Source organism: Schistocerca gregaria, chromosome 2 (genome assembly GCF_023897955.1).
Source record: "Schistocerca gregaria isolate iqSchGreg1 chromosome 2, iqSchGreg1.2, whole genome shotgun sequence".
NCBI classification, from domain to species: domain Eukaryota; kingdom Metazoa; phylum Arthropoda; class Insecta; order Orthoptera; family Acrididae; genus Schistocerca; species Schistocerca gregaria.
In genome coordinates, this window is record NC_064921.1 from 85,310,140 (window position 1) to 85,331,699 (window position 21,560).

Below are 21,560 nucleotides of genomic sequence, written 5' to 3' on the forward strand. Positions count from 1 at the left end.
TACGACGAGGTCGTGCACCCTTGTGACCACAGCCCTTCCATCCGGCAGTCCATGCGCGCCGCAAGCGGTCCTGGCGTGTTCTTGCAATGTGCGGACCTGGCTCCTCCTGAGTCCCCAACCGAAATACCACACTCACACGACTCCCAAAAACAACGACGTCGCCCCAAGGATAGGGCAACAGTTACTACATATCGAAAACCGCCGCTGCTGCCACTAGCGGACAGGCAACGCTTGCGAAATCGAGTGGGCGCCAGTCCACACAAGAAGACGAACAACCGCCACCATGACAACTAAACGATACCGTCTGGCCTCCAACAGAGGGCGTAACCCTGTAAACAGCACCAACGCGAACCACAGCACGGCCCAACAACCTGGACTCGTCTGAAAATACTATCTGATGTCATTCCTGTCGCCAGTGACGTCTTTCCATACACCACTGGCGTCTAGCATGTTTCTGCACATTAGTCAAAGATAGACGGAGAACTGGACAACGCGCACTTAACCCATGCCATAATAAACGGTGACAGACTGTCATCCGTGGTAGTGTACGATGTGTTAGGCTGTTCCATTATTGCGCCAAGAGTCGAGGAGGACGCAGATCTGATCTGCAGTGCCATTCGGACGGGATGTCGATCTTCTCGTGGGGTGGAGCGACCTCACCCATCTCGTCGTGTTCTACGGCCTTCAGTGAATCATTTACCTGCACGCACCCACTGCACTGCCAAAACAATTCGTCCTACACGAGTAGTAGTTTCCCGGGTGGACGCATCATATGCTCTCACGTCCATAACGCTCCTTCTTTCAAACTCGTTGATCTGACGGTATAGGTCACGCATACGTGTGGAAGGCATCCTGCACGTCTGATCAAGTCACACTGACCCATCGCCTTCGGTTTATAGCAACAACGAGAGCCGCAGACACATTTTACCGGTAGGTGGCGTTGCGCTGCGATCTCAATGTAGATCTTGAACACGCGGGTCGACATGGTTCAAGTTCTAATCATTTCTGCACAACATACTGATGTACATATCTTGTGAATTTTAACGTCTTATCTCTAGTCGTTCAAGGTGTTCTGTTTATTCTAAACATTAGTGTACGCTTGGAGTCGGTTACCTCAGAAAAGGACATTCTTACAGTGTCACACACATTTGCACGTCTTTAACGTATGAAACATGAGAGCAATTGGATCGCAACTCATAGCCTAATCCAGTGAGTCACTACATTGCCTCTTCTCAAATGATGCAAAGCACTGAGTGCACCGACAACCGAATGAGTCGTTCAAACCAAGTTTACGGAGGGTGAGGTCTACTGCGAGTATTATTACCTGTCGGAAAAACAGAAATTTATTTCACTGTGCTCTGAATGACGGAACCGCTGATCGTTACGGTGGTGTTCGTAAGTAGCCCCAGTTTGAGCGAGGGAGTTAACCTCCATCAAATGGAAAATTTTTGAGTGCCAAAAAGAGACAGCCAACACCCACAGGGTACGCTAAAAGTCGTGTATTCAATGTAAAGTCCTGGCAGCTGGTTTCTCATCACTCCAGTAGTCGGAGGCACCACTCAAATATTTGTCTTTTCTGTACAGCTGCAGTAGGCTTCCAAAATTCTTGATCACTACCACTGTATTCTACAGCATTAATGCTTGTCACTAAGTCTTGTTTAAACTGTGATGTCACCGCCAGACACCACACTTGCTAGGTGGTAGCCTTTAAATCGGCCGCGGTCCGGTAGTATACGTCGGACCCGTGTGTCGCCACTATCAGTGATTGCAGACCGAGCGCCGCCACACAGCAGGCCTAGAGAGACTTCCTAGCACTAGCCCCAGTTGTACAGCCGACTTTCGTAGCGATGGTTCACTGACTTCTACGCTCTCATTTGCCGAGACAATAGTTAGCATAGCCTTCAGCTACGTTATTTGCTACGACCTAGCAAGGCGCCATTATCAGTTACTATTGATACTGTGAATCATTCCTCACAGCAGCCTGAGTGAGCTAAATCGCGTGCCTTTCGGCCTCCTCTAGTAACACGGTGTTGGCTCTCCTGCCAACCACAACATAAACAATGACTTATGTGGAATGTAAATAGTTTTCTATGGGCGAAGAGCTAATACGGACGTGAGATACGGAATACGCCTTACTACCAGGAAATATCTGCACCAAGAAATTGTTTTTGACTGGGATTCCACTGATAAACGAATGAATGGAACGTAAAGGAAGTTATTTTAAAAAGTTGGGGTCATGTAGCAAAACGTTTCTACTAGTGTCTTAATTATATTCACATCTAATGTTACTGGGAGTGAGGCATCCTCTCTTCCCAAAAAAAAACAGTGTCTATCTTAAAATACAGTTATGTAGGTCAGTTATTTGCAAGCTCTTACCCATAATGTCTCAATTCTTGTTGCAGGTGCACGATATAATTGTGATGCCAACTGGCCAACCGTTCTAAGGTAAAGTGAGATCCCGTATCCCTCTACCAACGATTGTGTCGCGTTCAGTATTTCTACTAGAGACTTATTGATGAGGGATCAGTAATGCTGTGATGCAGTTGTGTAATAGGAAATGTTCTATGGAATAAACAGTTTCTTTTAAATTGTATATCTGTGTATTATTTTTATACCTAGCATAGTTTTCGATGAAACACTCAGAATGACTGTACGACCCGCCAGGGTAGCAGAGAGCGCTAATGCACTGCCTCCTGGACTCGGGTAAGCGCGCAGTCCCCGGATCGAATCCGCCCAGCGGATTAATGACGAGGGCCGGTGTGCCGGCCAGCATGTATGTGGTTTTTATGCGGTTTTCCACATCCCATTAGGTGAATACCGGACTGGTCCCCACATTCCTCCTCAGTTACCCATCTCGCGGACATTTGAAACATGTTCGCCCTATTTCATAGTTTACACTAGGTGCAGACAGTTGGGCTACACTCATACCGGCCTGGGAGGTATGGGGCGGGGGGGGGGGGGGGGTGGCAGGTAGAGCATCCAGCCTCCCCTTAACATTCACCATTCCAAATCCGACTAAACTGTGCGGATCCTACGCAAAGATGCGGGGCAAGGCATTTGCAAAAGAAAGAAAGAAAGACTCAGAATGACAGTACGTTTCATAACATTCGTTAATGGTGTGCGATTTTGAATCTCAAAGTTGGTAACGTATTTCATTGAACTTTATTTCTAGGAAAGACGACGAAATTAATCGAATAATTTCAAGCATCATTTATGATATATTACACTTCCATTCTCTCTGTGGAAAAGCTAGAAAGATGGCTGACAGGTGATTCACCAGCAGTCCCAAAAAGGTTATAAGACTTATAAGACGAGAGATCACTAACCCAGCTGGTTCCATATTCTGGTGTCATGCATGGATGACAACCATGACCGTAGAGCAACGCCTTGAAAGTGATATTTCCACCAATCACATTACTCAGTGTCACGCACGAACCGTTCCCCATTGCCAGAAGCCACAACAGGTTTTCAGTGCACTTCCAGATCCTTTATCGGCAATCTTCCTTGATGTATTTGGGTCCTAAATCGTGGATCTGTCCATTTTATTTTGTATTTGAACGCACATGATAACCACATCAAACACACACACACACACACACACACACACACACACACACACACACACACACAGAAAGAGAGAGAGAGAGAGAGAGAGAGAGAGAGAGATAGAGAAAGAGAGAGAGACAACAATTCTAACCGAATACAAATGTTACGTAACAACACTAACCAAACACTATTGGGTACTTCCACACAAGATGCAGTTCATCATCAACGATACAGTTATTTACAGGAATTAGTTGACCTGTTATCCGTGCCAAAGCTGAACATACCGACTATCAGGTAGGTTCTGGCTGATCGATGTATTATGGTGTGCAGACCACTGCATTGACGCATTGGGGCCTGGAAATACAAAAAAACATGATGATAGGATTGCACAAAATATCGCAGAATAACACGCGAACAAAATGAAGAGCCATCAAACTGCTGGTAAAAGAAACTCAATAGACGAGTCCCAAAAGAGAACAGAAGTTTATCGGCGATACTGATAATACACGTGTAAGGAACACGGTAAGGTACATGTGGAAGTGGAAGAGCATGTGAAGATACCAACAAGCGTTAACGAAAGCAAATAACAGCTGAAAAACAGTGTAAATAACTATTCTGAAAAAGCAGAAAACAAATGTGATTACCAATCTATGACCAATGAAAGCACACAGACCACAACAATAGTTTATTCAAAACAGACAGGAAAAGTAACGAAGAAGCTGAGAATGCAAATCTCAACTCCATTTTAGATAATGAAAAAAAAAAAATAGAAGAGAAAAGAAAGACAATGAAATCACGCTAGTCTCTGTGTTTCATCACAAAGAATTCCACGAACTGCATAAAAAGGCTGGGGAGCAAAACACTGTATTCTGAGCAGATGACCCATCACATCCACCAAATGAAGCCGAACTTCGAGAGAAGAATAGTAAGTAATGATGATCTGTAGCAGAATGACATATACAATGTGAAAACATATGTAACAGAAAGAAGCGCTAAACTTACTGCAGCAACACACAAAAGAAAGATGGAAAATACTGACAAATACGAAACTAAGTGCAAAATATGATCCATGTATATACGCAGACGTGTAGAATCAAGAACAGTCCTACAGAAACCTTGTTTCAATTAATTTTTAAAATTCTTTAACACTTACATGAAGATCACCTGAGCACAAAAGACATTTTAGTTTAACAGCCTAGTAACAGTAAAAGTGCTAAACGAAATTTATTCTTACGCTAGAAGATTCAGTTAACTTCTAGAGTTTATAGTCTCAAAATGTTTAAGTCAACTGCACTAAAGTTATAACAAAAAGCTGAGAGAACGTTAATGGTCCACCTTCTTTCCTTTAATTTGTTTTCCACTTTACGGGTTATTTCTCTTAGTAGGACGGAAAAAAACGTGATAATTTATTTCCCGTGGAGAATGAAGCTGTAAGTCTAAGAAGAAGGAGAACTATAATTTTATCACGATATATTACATTTAAATTACTTCACCAAGATGTATCCCTTTTCTTTGTTATTCCAGTTTGTAAAAGGGAGCTGCCAATTGAGAGTAAAAAGTACTGACCATACATGACGGATTTCTTTTTAGGAAGTGGAGAAGTTCACGGATGAAAGCATAACTGGAGTGTACTTGTAGCTCTGAAGGAAAACATTCGTTTCCGTCGATTTGCTTCGGTGGTGCAAATCTGGGTACCACCATTGTTCCGTAGGCAACCGCAAATACCTTTACATGAAGGCATCGAACGTCTTGTCTCAGAGTTTTAATACTTATGGTGATTGCTTTTGAAATAATAAAGAGTTTGCTTGCTTTTTCTTCTATCTGCCTCGTTACATTTGCCCCTTGTAAACACACCAGCCATCGCAACACCCCCTCCCCCTTTCCCATACAGTATGCTCTATTCGTCAGATTTCAGACCTGTTTCATTTCCTATCTTACACAACCGAAATGAAAATAGCAGATCGTGTTTAAGTTTGGCACGGCGGTACTTATCAGATCAATCGAAAACTCAATACCTAATGTTGTGCGTTCAACTCTGCACCATAGGAAATTCTGCCCAATGTCCTGTGCCGAAGTAATGCGAAGAGATTAGATCGATAAATCTGTAATATCACTGTTTATTTGGTGTGTATTCAATTAGACATATACGTCAGTGGTTACTGCAATAGATTCTTTCATAACGTACACAGAGATTATTGAAAAAAGAGAAAATGAAGTAATTAAACTTTGAAACACAAAATATCAAGATGAAAATTATTATGAATATAGAAAATAAAGTTTATGAGGAAGTATTGCATTTCGCAAGACAAAACAGGCAAGAAAGTGGGTAGTTAAAGGTCATGGATTTTTAGCAGCAACTATCAGTTCATTTGTCAGGTTCGATTAGGTAAACAAGCCAGTGTTCTCTTTACATGACCATCTTTCATATTTTCCAAAGCATTTCAATTATTGAGAGTGCTAATAATTCCTTGGGAATTTCCAAAATTATTGGGGGATGTAGCAATCACACCATAAAACTTAGCGGGAAAACATCATCAAGACTCTCACGATAATTGCAAGAATAGACAAATACGAGAACTTATGCACAGTCAGCCTAACAGCTTCTACAAGCGAGTTACAGACAAAAATTAGTTGCAGAAGGACTGAAATAATACGGAGAAGCTCTTAGATGATGATCAGTTTGGCTGTCAGAAAGATAAAGACACTGGGGGGGGGGGGGGGGGGGGGGCATTCCGATGTTGTGCTTGATAATGGAAGCCGGACCCTAAAAGGGTTCGAAAATTTAAAATGGCGTGAGATTAAAAAAAAAAAAACAGTTGCAAGCTATAGGGAAAGACGGGTTATACGCATACATACTATAACTAAAAGAGAAAAATAATGGTGGAAGGCCAAGAACAAAGTGCTCGAATTACAGAGGATATGAGACAGATATTCATTCTTTGGCCCCTTTAGTCTATGTATTGATCACGAAATGACAGCTAAGGGATGGTTCGAGATTGCAAGTTACTGGAGGCGGAGGATATAAAAAAGCTAAGGAATTATCCTCGCGAAATAATTTGAAGTGGTAAGGAACATAGGCTATAAATGGAAGAAGAAATTTCTGAGAAAATACTTTTTGTAGTGCTAGTATGTCGAAATTCGACCAACTGAGACAGTGGTCTTGATCCGTGATAACAAATGCCATCCCTCTTAAAGTGAGCACTCTATGTAAAACTGAAATTTTATCCTCAGAACTGATCCACGGCAAATACTGCATTGTAGCTACGAGTATTCATGAAATAATTTTTGATTTCTCTTGAAGTGAGACCTTGATAAAGTGCGTTGAAAAATAAATTTTAGGTTAACGGCGGCAAATTAGCTTATGACACAAAAGTGTGTATTTCGTTGTATTGTGTAAAGCAGGCTCTGATGTGAATTTCAAAATATGGACCGTAAATTCTGAAACGTCCCCTTTGGAAAATTATGAATTACTGTGCTGGTAAACGCCTTACGTTATTTGATTTTCTAACAGCTGAGCAAAACTGAACGTACTTAGACGTTTCTCTCTTTACTTATTCTGATCATCACTAAACTGACACACAATATTTTTAGCGCAACGCAATCTGACTTTCAATAATCCCTACAAAAGAATGGCCCTGACTAACAATAACCTGTACGTTTCATGAATCACTTACCTCACAAAAATCTTCGTTACTCGAACTACTGCAATACAGCGAGCGCCACTACTGCCAGCTAAATAAAAGATTCAAACTACTGAAGGTACTAACGACTGATAGGCATAGTTAGCAAATGAAAGATTTTGATAGAAAAGAAACAATGTATTTACCTTAATAGTGTTCATATAACAGTTCATGACATCCAGTCTTACAAATTTACTCTCTCTGACGGACACACAGACAGATCATCCGCTATCGAAACTCCGCCATCTCACTCCCCACACCCACCACTGCTGGCGGCTCATCTCCAACTGCGCAACGCTACGCGCTGTTAACAGCCAACTGCCCAACACTACAATAGCGACTATTCCAACAATGCCACCCAGCCACAGACTGCACACAGCACAGCCAGTCATTTTCATACAGAGCGCTAAGTGGCGTTACCAATATAAAAACCTAAACAGCCTACTTACAATTCATCATACCGCAATTTTAGTTCCCAAAATTATTTGGAATTAAGTTCTGTGCACATTTAAATATATGTTTCAAAACAACTATAGGAGTATCATTATCAGTGTCTACATTATTCCTGTTCCCTTGTCTATGCAAAATTTATGTCTCTCCAGCTCTTCGGCTTTTAGGAGAATCCTAAAACAAATATGGTGTCAGTATGATAATGAAAGGCGCAACAATTCAAAATGAAGAAAGTAAAAATTGGGAACACTTCACAAGTTATGATGACAGCGACGAACGAACATAGTTAATTCTGTTTACTCATAGACGAAAAAAGATAGGGATACAATAGGTCAGGCGCGAGTAGGACTCGCACACTGACGGTTTCATATAAACTTAATTACATACGAGGGTCAGTCAAAAAGTAATGCCTCCTATTTTTTTTTCTATGTTTAATTGTCAGGAAATTTAAATGCAATTACATAAGTTGAAAACCACAACATTGAGGATCATTTTGTCATTTTTCAATGTAATCTCCGCCCATCTCTACAGTTTTGGTCCATCTTTGAACAAGGGCATGTATCCCAGCACGGTAAAAATCACAGCTCTGCTTCCTAAGCCATTGACGCACGGATGTTTTGACGGCCTCCTCATCTTCAAAATGAATCCCACGATGAGCTTCTTTTAGTGGCCCGAACAGATGGAAGTCTGATGGTGCCAGGTCAGGGCTGTATGGGGGATGAGGCAAAACTTCCCATCCAATTTTGACAATCTCGTCAGAGGTGTGACGACTGGTGTGTGGTCTTGCATTGTCATGCAAAAGAAGAACATCTGCCATTGATTTTGTTGGGCGAACTCGCTGAAGACGTGCTTTAAGTTTTTTGAGGGTTGTGACGTATTGAACAGAATTTATTGTGCATCCCTGCTCCAAAAAATCAACCAGAATCACACCCTCTGTATCCCAGAAAACTGTTGCCATAACTTTCCCTGCCGATCGCACAGTTTTGAATTTTTTCTTCCTCGGCGAGCTTGTGTGACGCCACTCCATTGACTGCCTCTTTGATTCGGGTTCAAAAAAATGCACCCATGTTTCGTCCCCGGTCACAATTTTTTTCAGAAACTCATCTCCCTCCAAACGGAAGCGCTGCAAGTGTTGGGAGGCTATTGTTTTCCTTGCCTCTTTATTCTGATCGGTTAACATTCTTGGAACCCACCGTGTACAAACTTTTGAGTACCCCAATTGTTTAATAATCGTGATCACACTGCCTTTACTAAGAGAAATAATGCGACACACTTCATCTGCAGTCACCCGACGGTCACCACGAATGATGTCATCAACTTGCTGAATGTTGTGTGGAGTCACTGCACTCACCGGCCTGCCGCTCCGCTTTTCGTCAGTCAACGGTGTTTGCCCTTCAGCTTCCTTACAACGACGAACCCATCGTCTAACAGTGCTGACATCCACTGTCACAACACCATACACCTTCTTCAGTCTTTCATGAATCCGTATGGGCGTTTCACCTTCTGCATTCAAGAATTCAATCACACAACGCTGTCTCAAACGAACATTGATGTCGGCCATCTTACAAACTTCTGCTGTGCTGCCACCTGTTGACACAGAAAGTTACTACTGCAGTGGATTGCAGAAGAAGGTTTGAGGAATGGCGCCAAATTCAAATTTTTCACTTAACTTAATTTTTTTAAGTAGAAAAAAAATGGGAGGCATTACTTTTTGACCGACCCTCGTACATAGACAGTTAATACATTCCGCGAATCGACTATATTCACGATACATGAATTTCGAAAATGTTTTAATATCAGGTCTGAAGTCTGATAACAAATGCAAAGGACGTAAGTTTTTCTTGTAATATAATTACAAACAAACAATATCGGATTTTTGCCTTTACTTGTACTGTGAAACCTTGCTTCTTGAAAAAGAACCTTAACGGACGGACAGCTAAGCAAACAGACGGATAAAAAAATGCGATATTTTTTTTCGTGTCATATAACTAGAAATTAAGATATTTCGGAATTTTTACTTTACTTGAATGTGAAAGCTTGCTTCTTGCTTCTACCTGAGTTTCTCCTGGAGTACACAATTTTCAAACAACTTACAGGAATTCAGCCAGGTAATATTTAGTGACCGCCGATATCTCGGCGAGAGTATACCCTGCCATTTTCAAGGTAGAAACTGCAACGGACAGGCGATGTACAAGCAAATTTAAAACCTCGATTCCTAGAGCAATTCAGGAAAGATAACACACACACACTGAACACTAGTGCCGCCAAAGATGACCAAAGTCAGAGGTATTGATAGCGAAAGAGTACGAGGTGAGTAGGAATCAAAGCAGATTTGAAACAAAATCCTCCATCCCTGTTTACAAGGTTGATCGCTAATTTAATCTTAATAAATTCCTTAATAACACTGTCCCAATATCTGGACGTGCATGCCAATATCTCGTTATACAACAAACCAGTATCAAAACAATTGTCGGTAATAGCAGATGTACTTGGTTGCTACAATCGTGTGTGCCTTTTATGCTCAGTACATCGGTCCTCCATGGTCCTGATAGTCTGACCAATGTGCGCCATGCCACAGCTACAAGAAATGCGATATACACCCGCCTAAGCAAACGAAGATCATTCTCAACAGAACCCAAAAGCACTCCAATGTTATATGGAGATCGGAAAACACATTCCACATCGTATTTCCGTAAAAAACGACCAATATTGTTGGAAGTGCTTCCTTTTAAGGCAAAAAGGCAGTAGATTTCTGTGTCGACTCAGTATTATCACCAGTCACCCGATGCACAGTTGGTCGATAGCGGAAAGCATTTTCAATCTGTTTTTCACTATAATGAGTCTGACGAAATGTAGCTTCAAGATGGACCAGCTCAGCTGGCAAAGTCTCAGTGTCGGAAACGACATGTGCCCTGTGTACTGAGGTACGAAGTACCCCTTCACGCTGAGCAGCATGATGACAACTATCAGTCTACAAATACAAGTCGGCGTGAGTATGTTTCCGGTAAACTGCATGTCCCAATGGTCAACCACGCTTCCTCCTAACCACCTCCACTTTAAAACTAAAGTTCTGGATTATTGAATTCAGAAGTTCTAAAAAGGGATTCAAATTCTGCCTACCATGAGGTTCTCTTCCTTGTGAAATAACAGAGGGACAGTGCCAGTATTACGTCACCTGCTAGTTCATTGTCTTTCACTATATATACCTCTGACGTTGGTCATCTTCGGTGGGGCTAGTGTTCAGTGGGAGTGTGTGTATGTGTGTGTGTGTGTGTGTGTGTGTGTGTGTGTGTGTATGTGTGTGTTACCTTTCCTAAATTACTCTAGGAATAGACGTTTTAAATTTGCTTCTACATCGCCTGTCCGTTGCAGTTTGTGCCTTGAAAATGTCAGGTTATAATCCCGCCGAAATATCGGCAGTCGCTGTAAATATTACCTGGCTGAATTCGCGTAAGTTGTCCAAAAATTCTAGGACAACGGAAAGCACCCTACAAACTTTGATGAGTAAGTTTTCGATTATCAAAACATATAACATAAATTACCGCACCTTTTAATTGTATTTACTTACAAGCTTACAATTTTTCAACAGCAAAGGGAACATAGACCTTAAAATACATCATAAATTTGAACTTCAAACGTCAACTCGTTCCTGAGAAAAGGGATTCTTAACAGTCGGACGAACAAACAGACAGTCAGCGGGAAACATAGCTATTTATAAAGGCGCATATGCAGGATGGGCGTGGATACATAGCAAAAAAGGTAGATAAAAGTTCAGAATATAAATAAAGAAATATTTAAGATATTAATTAGTATAAGCGGTTGTATCGATTTTGGCGTGCAACCATTAAAAGATTCTAATAACTACGCAGTTCAGTTGTCTTGCCGTGAAGACGGCACCTTTTTGTTCTGTAAGCCGTCCTGATCGGGCGCATATCTGCTATCGCTGCAGATGCTTCAAATGGCTCTGAGCACTATGGGACTTAACATCTGAGGTCATCAGTCCCCTAGACTTAGAACTACTTAAACCTAACTAACCTAAAAACATCACACACATCCACTCCCGAGGCAGGATTCGAACCTGCGACTGCAGCAGCAGCGCGGTTCCGGACTGACGCACCTAGAACCACTCGGCCACGCTACGGCTGCAGTTAATTATTTGGCACACCGCCATTATTCTATCAGACGCAGACTCATTAGGCGTACTCATAGTTGCACACAGCAACCGAATTAATGTAAGTGTCTATGTTACTTAATTATTATTTTTTTTGAAAACAGATATTATTTAATCCTGTGTTTCATTTATGTTGCGAGATATTGTTACAATTAAACGCAGTCTTGGCAAGGTTAAAGGTACCGTGTTACAAACTATATCAAAGGTCCAGTACGAAGTCCGATGAAGAAATGTATTCAGAAAAAACACTCTAGGTTAAACCTACAATGAAGCCATTGTCAAGCGCGCAAAGTTTGTATAGACTGATCACATTATATTATCATTACTTATTTGTTTGTGCTTCGATATTCTCAAACCAGATAGGAAAAGCCACGAGAAATTCAAAGGTTCTATAATGGTTCCGTTTTTCCAGATTGAGGCATGGAATCCTGGAAACGAAGCTAATAGGGAAGGTTTGTTGCTCCCGACGGCTTTGTTATTAAATTTGATTTTCCATCGCTGACAATGTCAACGACGTAGCAGTTGTGGCAGTGTAGCTGCCCGTTCTGCGTGTGTTACTGAAAATATACTATCTGAAGCATTTAAACATGAACGTCCCTAGAAAGCGATTTCACGAAACGTTGTTACTTGCGTGTGGCGTTTCTACCATGGTACCTGATCGGTAGGCGTGGTAGAAGTTGGTAGCAAAGCGAGAGACAGCGGAAAACTTTTATCATGTGCTTATGTCTACTTCATATTACCTCTCTTGATGGCTACTTACGCACATGATTTCTTGTACGTAACTATGGCAAAGTAACTTCCAAGTTATACAGGGTGTTACAAAAACGTACGGCCAAACTTTCAGGACACATTCCTCACACACAAATAAAGAAAAGATGTTATGTGGACCTGCGTCCGGAAACGCTTAATTTCCATGTTAGAGCTCATTTTAGTTTCGTCAGTATGTACTGTGCTTCCTCGATTCAGCGCCAGTTGGCCCAATTGAGGGAAGGTAATGTTGACTTCGGTGCTTGTGTTGACATGCGAATCATTGCTCTACAGTACTACAAGGTGCATTCAAGTTCTAAGGCCTCCGATGTTTTGTATCCGGACTGGAAAGAGATAGAAACATGCGCATTGTTTTAAAATTTTAGTTTCGTGCACCTAAGCTCAATGGAGCACATTATCATGATTTCATACGGGATACTCTACCTGTGCTGCTAGAACATGTGCCTTTACAAGTACGACACAACACGTGGTTGATGCACGATGGAGCTCCTACACATTTCAGTCGAAGTGTTCGTACGCTTCTCAACAACAGATTCGGTGGCCGATGGATTGGTAGAGGCGGACCAATTCCATGGCCTCCACGCTCTCCTGACATCAACCCCTTTGACTTTCATTTATGGGTGCATTTGAAAGCTTTTGTCTGCACAACCCAAATGTAGAGACTCTTCGTTCTCGTATTGTGGAAGGATGTGATACAATACGCCATTCTCCAGGGCTGCATCAGCGCATCAGGGATTCCATGCGACGGAGGGTGGATGCGTGTATCCTCGCTAACGGAGGACATTTTGAACATTTGCTGTAACAAAGTGTTTGAAGTCACGCTGGTACGTTCTGTTGATGTGTGTTTCCATTCCATGAGTAATGTGATTTGAAGAGAAGTAATAAAATGAGCTCTGACATGGAAAGTAAGCGTTTCCGGACACATGCCCACATAACATATTTTCTTTCTTTGTGTGTGAGGAATGTTTCCTGAAAGTTTGGCCGTACCTTTTTGTAATACCCTATATATACAGGGTGAGTCACCTAACGTTACCGCTGGATATATTTCGTAACCCACATCAAATACTGACGAACAGATTCCACAGACCGAACGTGAGGAGAGGGGCTAGTGTAATTGTTTAATACAAACGATACAAAAATGCACGAAAGTATGTTTTTAACACAAACCTACGTTTTTTTTTTAAATGGAACCACGTACGTTTTGTTAGCACATCTGAACATATAAACAAATACGTAATCAGTGCCGTTTGTTGCATTGTAAAATGTTAATTAAATCCGGAGGTATTGTAACCTAAAGTTGACGCTTGAAACCTCCGACGTTCAGTTGCGTGTTGTATAAGTTGAATTGGCCCCATTGCGTAATTGATATTAAAAATCAGTTCACTCCTTGCGTAACTGATATTAAAAATCAGTTCACGTAGTAACATTACGATATTTTTGTACGGATCTTAATCACTGAATTTGTGAAAGCCAGAGAAGAAGAAGATAATGGAAGTGTTTGAGATTGAGGTTAGAGAAGGCTGTTTGCAAAATAGGTTGGCAAACAAGGTAAGCGGTTGTCGGCAGAATAGGTGAGGAAAGGACTTTAGCGAAAACACTGAAAAGAAGATACAGGATGCACTTTTTTATAAATTGTTTGAGAGAATTTTGATGATTAGTTACAGAACTTTCCATAACTATGGTGCAAGCAAGTTAGAGACCTAAAAGAAATTTCTGTGATCAAGTCCTAGCCATCACAACTTTTATCGATAAGGCCTATCAGGATAAGACGAAAACAGGAATCGTCCTGATGGATCGAACATCAGAATGCGATTCTGTGTGGAGGAATGACCTACTTTATAAACTGATAGAAAAAAGCCAGTGCTAGAACGTTGGTGAAGAAATAAGAGTAACACTTAAGGGCACAACTAGTAGATGCATAGCGCCCAATAATGGATTCCCGCAGGTCTCGGAACTAGCCTCCTTATTATACAACTTATACACTGCGGATGTTGAACGCAGAACGTCCCGTAATTTAAGCGGGCGATGTGGCGATAGCTTATCAAAGTAAATCATTTGAAAAAAAATAGAGCAGAAACTGAACTGAGATCTACACCTGCTGCATCTATATTACACTAAACTGTATCTACAACCCAAACCAAACAAGACAGAAAGCGTAAACATACACCTTAATAAAAGAGAAGCCAAAAGAACTTTGAACGTCTGAATGAATAACCATATGATCAAACACTAAAATAGTCCTCCCTGCCTTTGAGTAAAGCTTGATCGGCGTTCAACGTACAAAGCCAATGGGAGATGGATACAAAACAAGAATTGAAATCTAGAAATACTATCCTTTCCAGACTCATTGCAACAGCCTGAGGGTGTCATGCAAATACTTTACGAACTTCAACCTGGTACTGGTATATTGCGTGACCGAGTACTGTGTACCTGTTTGAGCCAGTAGTGCACAAGTGTCAAAAACCCATACTCACCTAAGAGAGGCAATGAGAATAATACTGGAACGTTTATATCTACACCTGTTGATTGGCTACCTTTACTAACTAGTAAAACAGCATCTGAAATCAGAAGAAATCAGACAGTATTCAGAGAGTATAGTACGAGTGGAATACTGTCGAACTCAAATCTTCCTCTACATCAGAAACCGACAGCAAACCACCGCTTGGAATCAATGTCACCCCTGTGGTAAACATGTGAAGAGATGTTGCCTTGCGAAAGGAATGGAAAAGATTGTGGAGTACAAAAAAAATGGTTCAAATGGCTCTGAGCACTATGGGACCCAACTGCTGTGGTCATTAGTCCCCTAGAACTTAGAACTACTTAAACCTAACGAACCTAAGGACATCACACACATCCATGCCCGAGGCAGGATTCGAACCTGCGACCGTAGCAGTCGCGGGGTTCCGGACTGAGGGCCTAGAACCGCTAGACCACCGCGGGCGGCTTTCCTCAGAATCCTCGACAGCTCTGTCGCCAGTCTGCTTTCCGCGGTCGTGTGGCGCGGTCGTCTGTTTACATCCCTGCCGCGTTGCTTAGTGAGTACGCGATTGTTTACTTCGTGTTAGCCTTAGCTAGTGCTTGCGCTTTCGAACTAGAATGACTCATTCGTAGCGACAATCTACTATCAAGATCAGATTTAATAATGACTTTGCACGACCGAAGGCATTTGAAATAGAACGATTTATACGTGCAGAAATGAAAATTGAACCACAAGATATGATTAGCATCCACTTCTCTATCACAAGCAGTGTGGTCTACGTGAAACTGATAAACGACACGGTGTGTGGCAAGATCGTACGCGACCATAAAGACAGACTTAAATTTATTCAGACGGCCACGTCGGAATAGTAGCAATTGATCATACGAGACTTGGATTGAGAACTGTAAGAGTATTTGAGATACCATTTGAGGTTCCGGCTGAGATGATGATTAACGCGCTACGACCCTACGGACGGGTACTAACATAGCAGAAAAATGGACAAAATTTACCACATACCCGGTACTTAATGGTGTGAGACAAATACGTATCGAGCTATCAAAACATGTGCCGTCTTATCTCACGATTGGAGGCTGCAGAGCAGTAGTCATTTACGACTTGCTCAGCTTGTGGTCAGAAGGCCATGTTCGACCAGCGTGTCTCCAACGAAGAATTGCACATATAGTGCCAGGTGAATCTGTAGCAACACCTGTGGCGACGTCCCTCCCTCTCACATATGCAAATGTGTTCCGGAAGGAACAGTGACAGCGGCCAATAGCTGGACAAACCAGTTGAAAAACCAACGACGGCGGATCACGACACGAGCATAGTGACGGCGGCGAATCCCCCACCGAGCAACACCGACCGATACCACCAGTACAGAGATAGTATGAACAAATGGTCATCAACAGTCGAACAGTGCCAACGTCTGCCTTCGTGCCCGACTGCAGTGGTGACAAAGACACTCACGTACATTCGGATACGGAAACGCACACGCGTAAGCAACAGTCTCGGAAACGGAGCAAGAAACGACGTCTAACCCCGTCGGACGACGATCAAGAAACGACCGAGGAAGACGGCCACCTTACATAGGGTCCCGAGACTCCTCATCCAGAATGTTGTGGTTGGCAGGAGAGCCAACACCGTATTCCTAGAAGAGGCCGAAAGGCACGCGTTTTAGCTCACGCAGGCTGGCGAGAGGTCTGGAACAGAACCAGGAAATTAAAATTTAGAAACAACGGACGTAGTTAGTGGAATACTTAACTTTAATCCATTAAGGTGAACGTCGCTCTTGACATTACATGATTCAGAGTATCAATAGTAACTGATAATGGCGCCTTGCTAGGTCGTAGCAAATAACGTAGCTGAAGGCTATGCTAACTATTGTCTCGGCAAATGAGAGCGTAGAAGTCTGTGAACCATCGCTAGCAAAGTCGGCTGTACAGCTGGGGCGAGTGCTATGAAGTCTCTCTAGACCTGCCGTGTGGCGGCGCTCGGTCTGCAATCACTGATAGTGGCGACACGCGGGTCCGATGTATACTACCGAACCGCGGCCGATTTAAAGGCTACCACCTAGCAGGTGTGGTGTCTGGCGGTGATACCACACAGATCACCATCGTCTCGACAACAGCGTACGTCAAGTACGACTTGAAGAACTTGACAACTCTCGGCAACGTGCAGTCCACTGCCACTCCCAAGTATTAGAAGAGGAGCCACAGAGAGACGGAGCTGGTAAGCCCTGCCCCACGCAAACTGGTACCAAGGAGACTGGGCTGATGATTGTGAAGGGAACCCACCGACAGTCTCAAGTGGCGGGGGCGGCGCTCTTCTGAAGTTCAACTTATAATCAATAACGGCGGGCACGTAACAAGCCAGTACAACAGCAGACGGCGTAAGCTCCCAAGGCCGATATACATGTGACGGAACGAAGACAAGCATATCGGCTCGCTTCTACAGGGTGTTTCAAAAATGACCGGTATATTTGAAACGGCAATACAAACTAAACGAGTAGCGATAGAAATACACCGTTTGCTGCAATATCCTTGGGACTACAGTACATTTTCAGGCAGACAAACTTTCGAAATTACAGTAGTTACAATTGTCGACAACAGATGGCGCTGCGGTCTGGGAAACTGTATAGTACGATATTTTCCACATATCCACCATGCATAGCAATAATATGGCGTAGTCTCTGAATGAAATTACCCGAAACCTTTGACAACGTGTCTGGTGGAATGGCTTCACATGCAGATGAGATGTACTGCTTCAGCTGTTTAATTGTTTCTGGATTCTGACGGTACACCTGGTCTTTCAAGTGTCCCCACAGAAAGAAGTCACAAGGGTTCATGTTTGGCGAATAGGGAGGCCAATCCACGCCGCCTCCTATATGTTTCGGATAGCCCAAAGCAATCACACGATCATCGAAATATTCATTCAGGAAATTAAAGACGTCGGCCGTGTGATGTGGCCGGGCACCATCTTGCATAAACCACGAGGTGTTCGCAGTGTCGTCTAAGGCAGTTTGTACCGCCACAAATTCACGAAGAATGTCCAGATAGCGTGATGCAGTAATCGTTTCGGATCTGAAAAATGGGTCAGTGATTCCTTTGGAAGAAATGGCGGCCCAGACCAGTACTTTTTGAGGATGCAGGGACGATGGGAATGCAACATGGGGCTTTTCGGTTCCCCATATGCGCCGGTTCTGTTTATTGACGAAGCCGTCCAGGTAAAAATAAGCTTCGTCAGTAAACCAAATGCTGCCCACATTCATATCGCCGTCATCAATCCTGTGCTCTTTATCGTCAGCGAATGTCTCTCATGCAGCAATGGTAGCGGCGCTGAGGGGTTGCCGCATTTGAATTTTGTACGGATAGGGGTGTAAACTTTGGCGCATGAGACGATACGTGGACGTTGGCGTCATTTGGACCGCAGCTGCAACACGGCGAACGGAAACCCGAGGCCGCTGTTGGATCACCTGCTGCACGTTGCCCTCTGTGGTTGCCGTACGCGGTCGCCCTACCTTTCCAGCACGTTCATCCGTCACGTTCCCAGTCCGTTGAAATTTTTCAAACAGATCCTTTATTGTATCGCTTTTCGGTCCTTTGGTTACATTAAACCTCTGTTGAAAACTTTGTCTTGTTGCAACAACACTGTGTTCTAGGCGGTGGATTTCCAACACCAGAAAAATCCTCTGTTCTAAGGAATAAACCATGTTGTCCACAGCACACAAGCACGTTGTGAACAGCACACGCTTACAGCAGAAAGACGACGTACAGAATGGTGCACCCACAGACTGCGTTGTCTTCTATATCTTTCACATCACTTGCAGCGCCATCTGTTGTTGAAAATTGTAGCTACTGTAATTTCGAAAGTTTGTCCGCCTGAAAATGTACTGTTGTCCCAAGCATATTGCAACAAACGGTGTATTTCTATCGCTGGTCGTTTAGTTTTTATTGCCGTTTCAAATATAGTGAAACACCCTGTATCAGTATCAATAACATACGGTCGCAGATTAAGACGTCCTTACACAAAGACATGCTCCAAGCAGCGGACATCGCCATCGTCCTCCTACAAGAAGTACACGTCGATGAATTTCCTGTCGTGTACGGGTACGTATCGTTCATATCACACGCCTCCGAAACTGGCAGGGGCATAGCAGTACTTCTTAAAGAAAGCATCACGGCAGAGGATGTACTGTACACCGTCGGCACGGGGATTAGCAATGACGGTACTTGATGTACGACTCATCAATATCTGTGCACCATCCGGTACAGACAGGAGGCGAGAGCGCTCCTGCTTCTTCGCAGACGAATTTGCTTCTCTCTTCCAAGGTCAACACGACCGATTAATCCTAGAAGGCAATTTTAATTGTGTACTTGCACCGAAAGACCAATTTCCTCGATATACCCCGTGCCCAGAATCACGAATGTCGGTGCAGAGTATGCATCTGCTTGACATCTGGGAGTATGTCCATGGCCTTCGTCCTGGATACACCCAAACAATAACTCATTCCGCTAGTCGTCTCAACCGAATATATGTCACACGCTATCTTAAAGTAGACGCCCTGGAAGCATAGCTGTGGCGCACAGCCTATACCGATCATACAGCACCAATATATACAATCTCTCTCCGGCGACAGCAATTATGGCGTAGTCACGGTCCTTGGAAAATGAACGTCGCCCACCAGCGGGACCCAGCTTATCGAGTCGTCATTGAAGATATTTGGAGATCTTGTGAACGACGCCTTCGGTCGTATCCCACGACGCTAAGTTGATGGATGGGTTGAGCCAAACCGGCGCTGCGCGGTGCAATGATGATATATGGTCGAGAGCAGGCAGTGTGCCGACGTCGGAAGATGGACTTCTATTTCACGGTATCACGGGATTGCGCCGAAATGCCTTCTCCGTAGCGGCAGCACAACGAACAAAGGACAAAATTATATACACTACTGCCCATTAAAAGTGCTACACCAAGAAGAAATGCAGATTATAAACGGGTATGCATTGGACAAATATATTATACTACAACTGACATCTGATTACATTATCACTCAATTTGGGTGCATAGGACCCATAACAACCACCTTCTGCCCATAATAACGGCCTTGATACGCCTGGGCATTGAGTGAGAGCTTGGATGGCGTGTACAGGTACAGCTGCCCATGCAGCTTCCACTCTATACCACAGTTCATCAAGAGTAGTGACTGGCGTATTGTGACGAGTCAGTTGCTCAGCCACCATTCAACAGACGTTTTCAGTTGGTGAGAAATCTGCAGAATGTGGTGGCCAGGGCAGCAGACGAACATTTTCTGTATCCAGAATGGCCCGTACAGGACCTGCAACATGCGGTCGTGAATTATCCTGCTGAAATGTAGGGTTTCGCAGGGATCGAATGAAGGGTAGAGCCACGGGACGTAACACATCGGAAATATAGCGTCCGCTGTTCAAAGCGGTGACGGATACGTGTAACCAATGGCACCCAATACCATCACGCCGGGTGATATGTCAATATGGCGATGACGAATACACGCTTCCAATGCGCATTCACCACGATGTCACCAAACACGGATGCTACCATCATGATGGTGTAAACAGAACCTGGATTCATCCGAAAAAATGACGTTTTGCCATTCGTGCACCCAGGTTCGTCATTGAGTACACCATCGCAGGCGCTCCTGTCTGTGATGCAGTGTCAAGGGTAACCGCAGCCATGGTCGCCGAGCTGATAGTCCATGCTGTTGCAGATGTCGTCGAACTGTTCGCGCAGATGGTTGTTGTCTTGAAAACGTCCCCATTTGCTGACTCAGGGATCGAGACGTGGCTGCACGATCCGTTACAGCCGTGCTGATAAGATGCCTGTCATCTCGAGAGCTAGTGATACGAGGCCGTTGGGATCCAGCACGGCGTTCCGTATTACGTCCTAAACCCACCGATTCCATATTCTGCTAACAGTCATTGGATGTCGACCAACGCGAGCAGCAATGTCGCGATACGATAAGCCGCAATCGCGATAGGCTACAATCCGACGTTTATCAAAGTCGGAAACGTGATGGTACGCATTTCTCCTCCTTACAGGAGGCATCACAATAACGTTTCACCAGGCAACGCCGTTCAACTGCTGTTTAAGTATGAGAAATCGGTTGGAAACTTTCCTCATGGCAGCACGTTGTAGGTGTCGCCACCAGCGCCAACCTTGTGTGAATGCTCTGAAAAGCTAATCATTTGCTTATCACAGCATCTTCTTCCTGTCGGTTAAATTTAGCGTCTGTAGCACGTCATCTTCGTGGTGTAGCATTTTTAATGGCCGGTAGTGTACATCACGCGACGCCACCCCGAAAGTTGCGGTGGCCAGGGCGCGGACACTAGATCGGGTTGCAGGAGAACGCCCATCGATGTATCACATCATTAACGAAAACAAAAGAAGACAAAGAGCCCTAATACATGTTGTTGACATAGATGGTGGCAGACAC

At 43.5% G+C, this 21,560-nt stretch overlaps 1 protein-coding gene across 3 annotated transcripts in view; it reads left to right on the forward strand.

Annotated features, from left to right (window-relative positions):
• Positions 1 to 21,560, forward strand: part of LOC126336364 (dehydrogenase/reductase SDR family member 11-like) — a 477,124-nt gene that overhangs the window by 107,414 nt on the left and 348,150 nt on the right. For 2 of the 3 annotated variants that reach the window (XM_049999970.1, XM_049999962.1), the window contains exon 6: positions 2,403 to 2,588. The exons of the other annotated variant lie outside the window; for it this stretch is intronic. In XM_049999970.1, coding sequence (XP_049855927.1) covers positions 2,403 to 2,444 — 42 coding nt within the window. In that variant the 3' untranslated portion in view covers positions 2,445 to 2,588. Of the gene's footprint in view, positions 1 to 2,402; positions 2,589 to 21,560 lie in introns of those variants that run through there. 3 annotated transcript variants of the gene reach the window in all.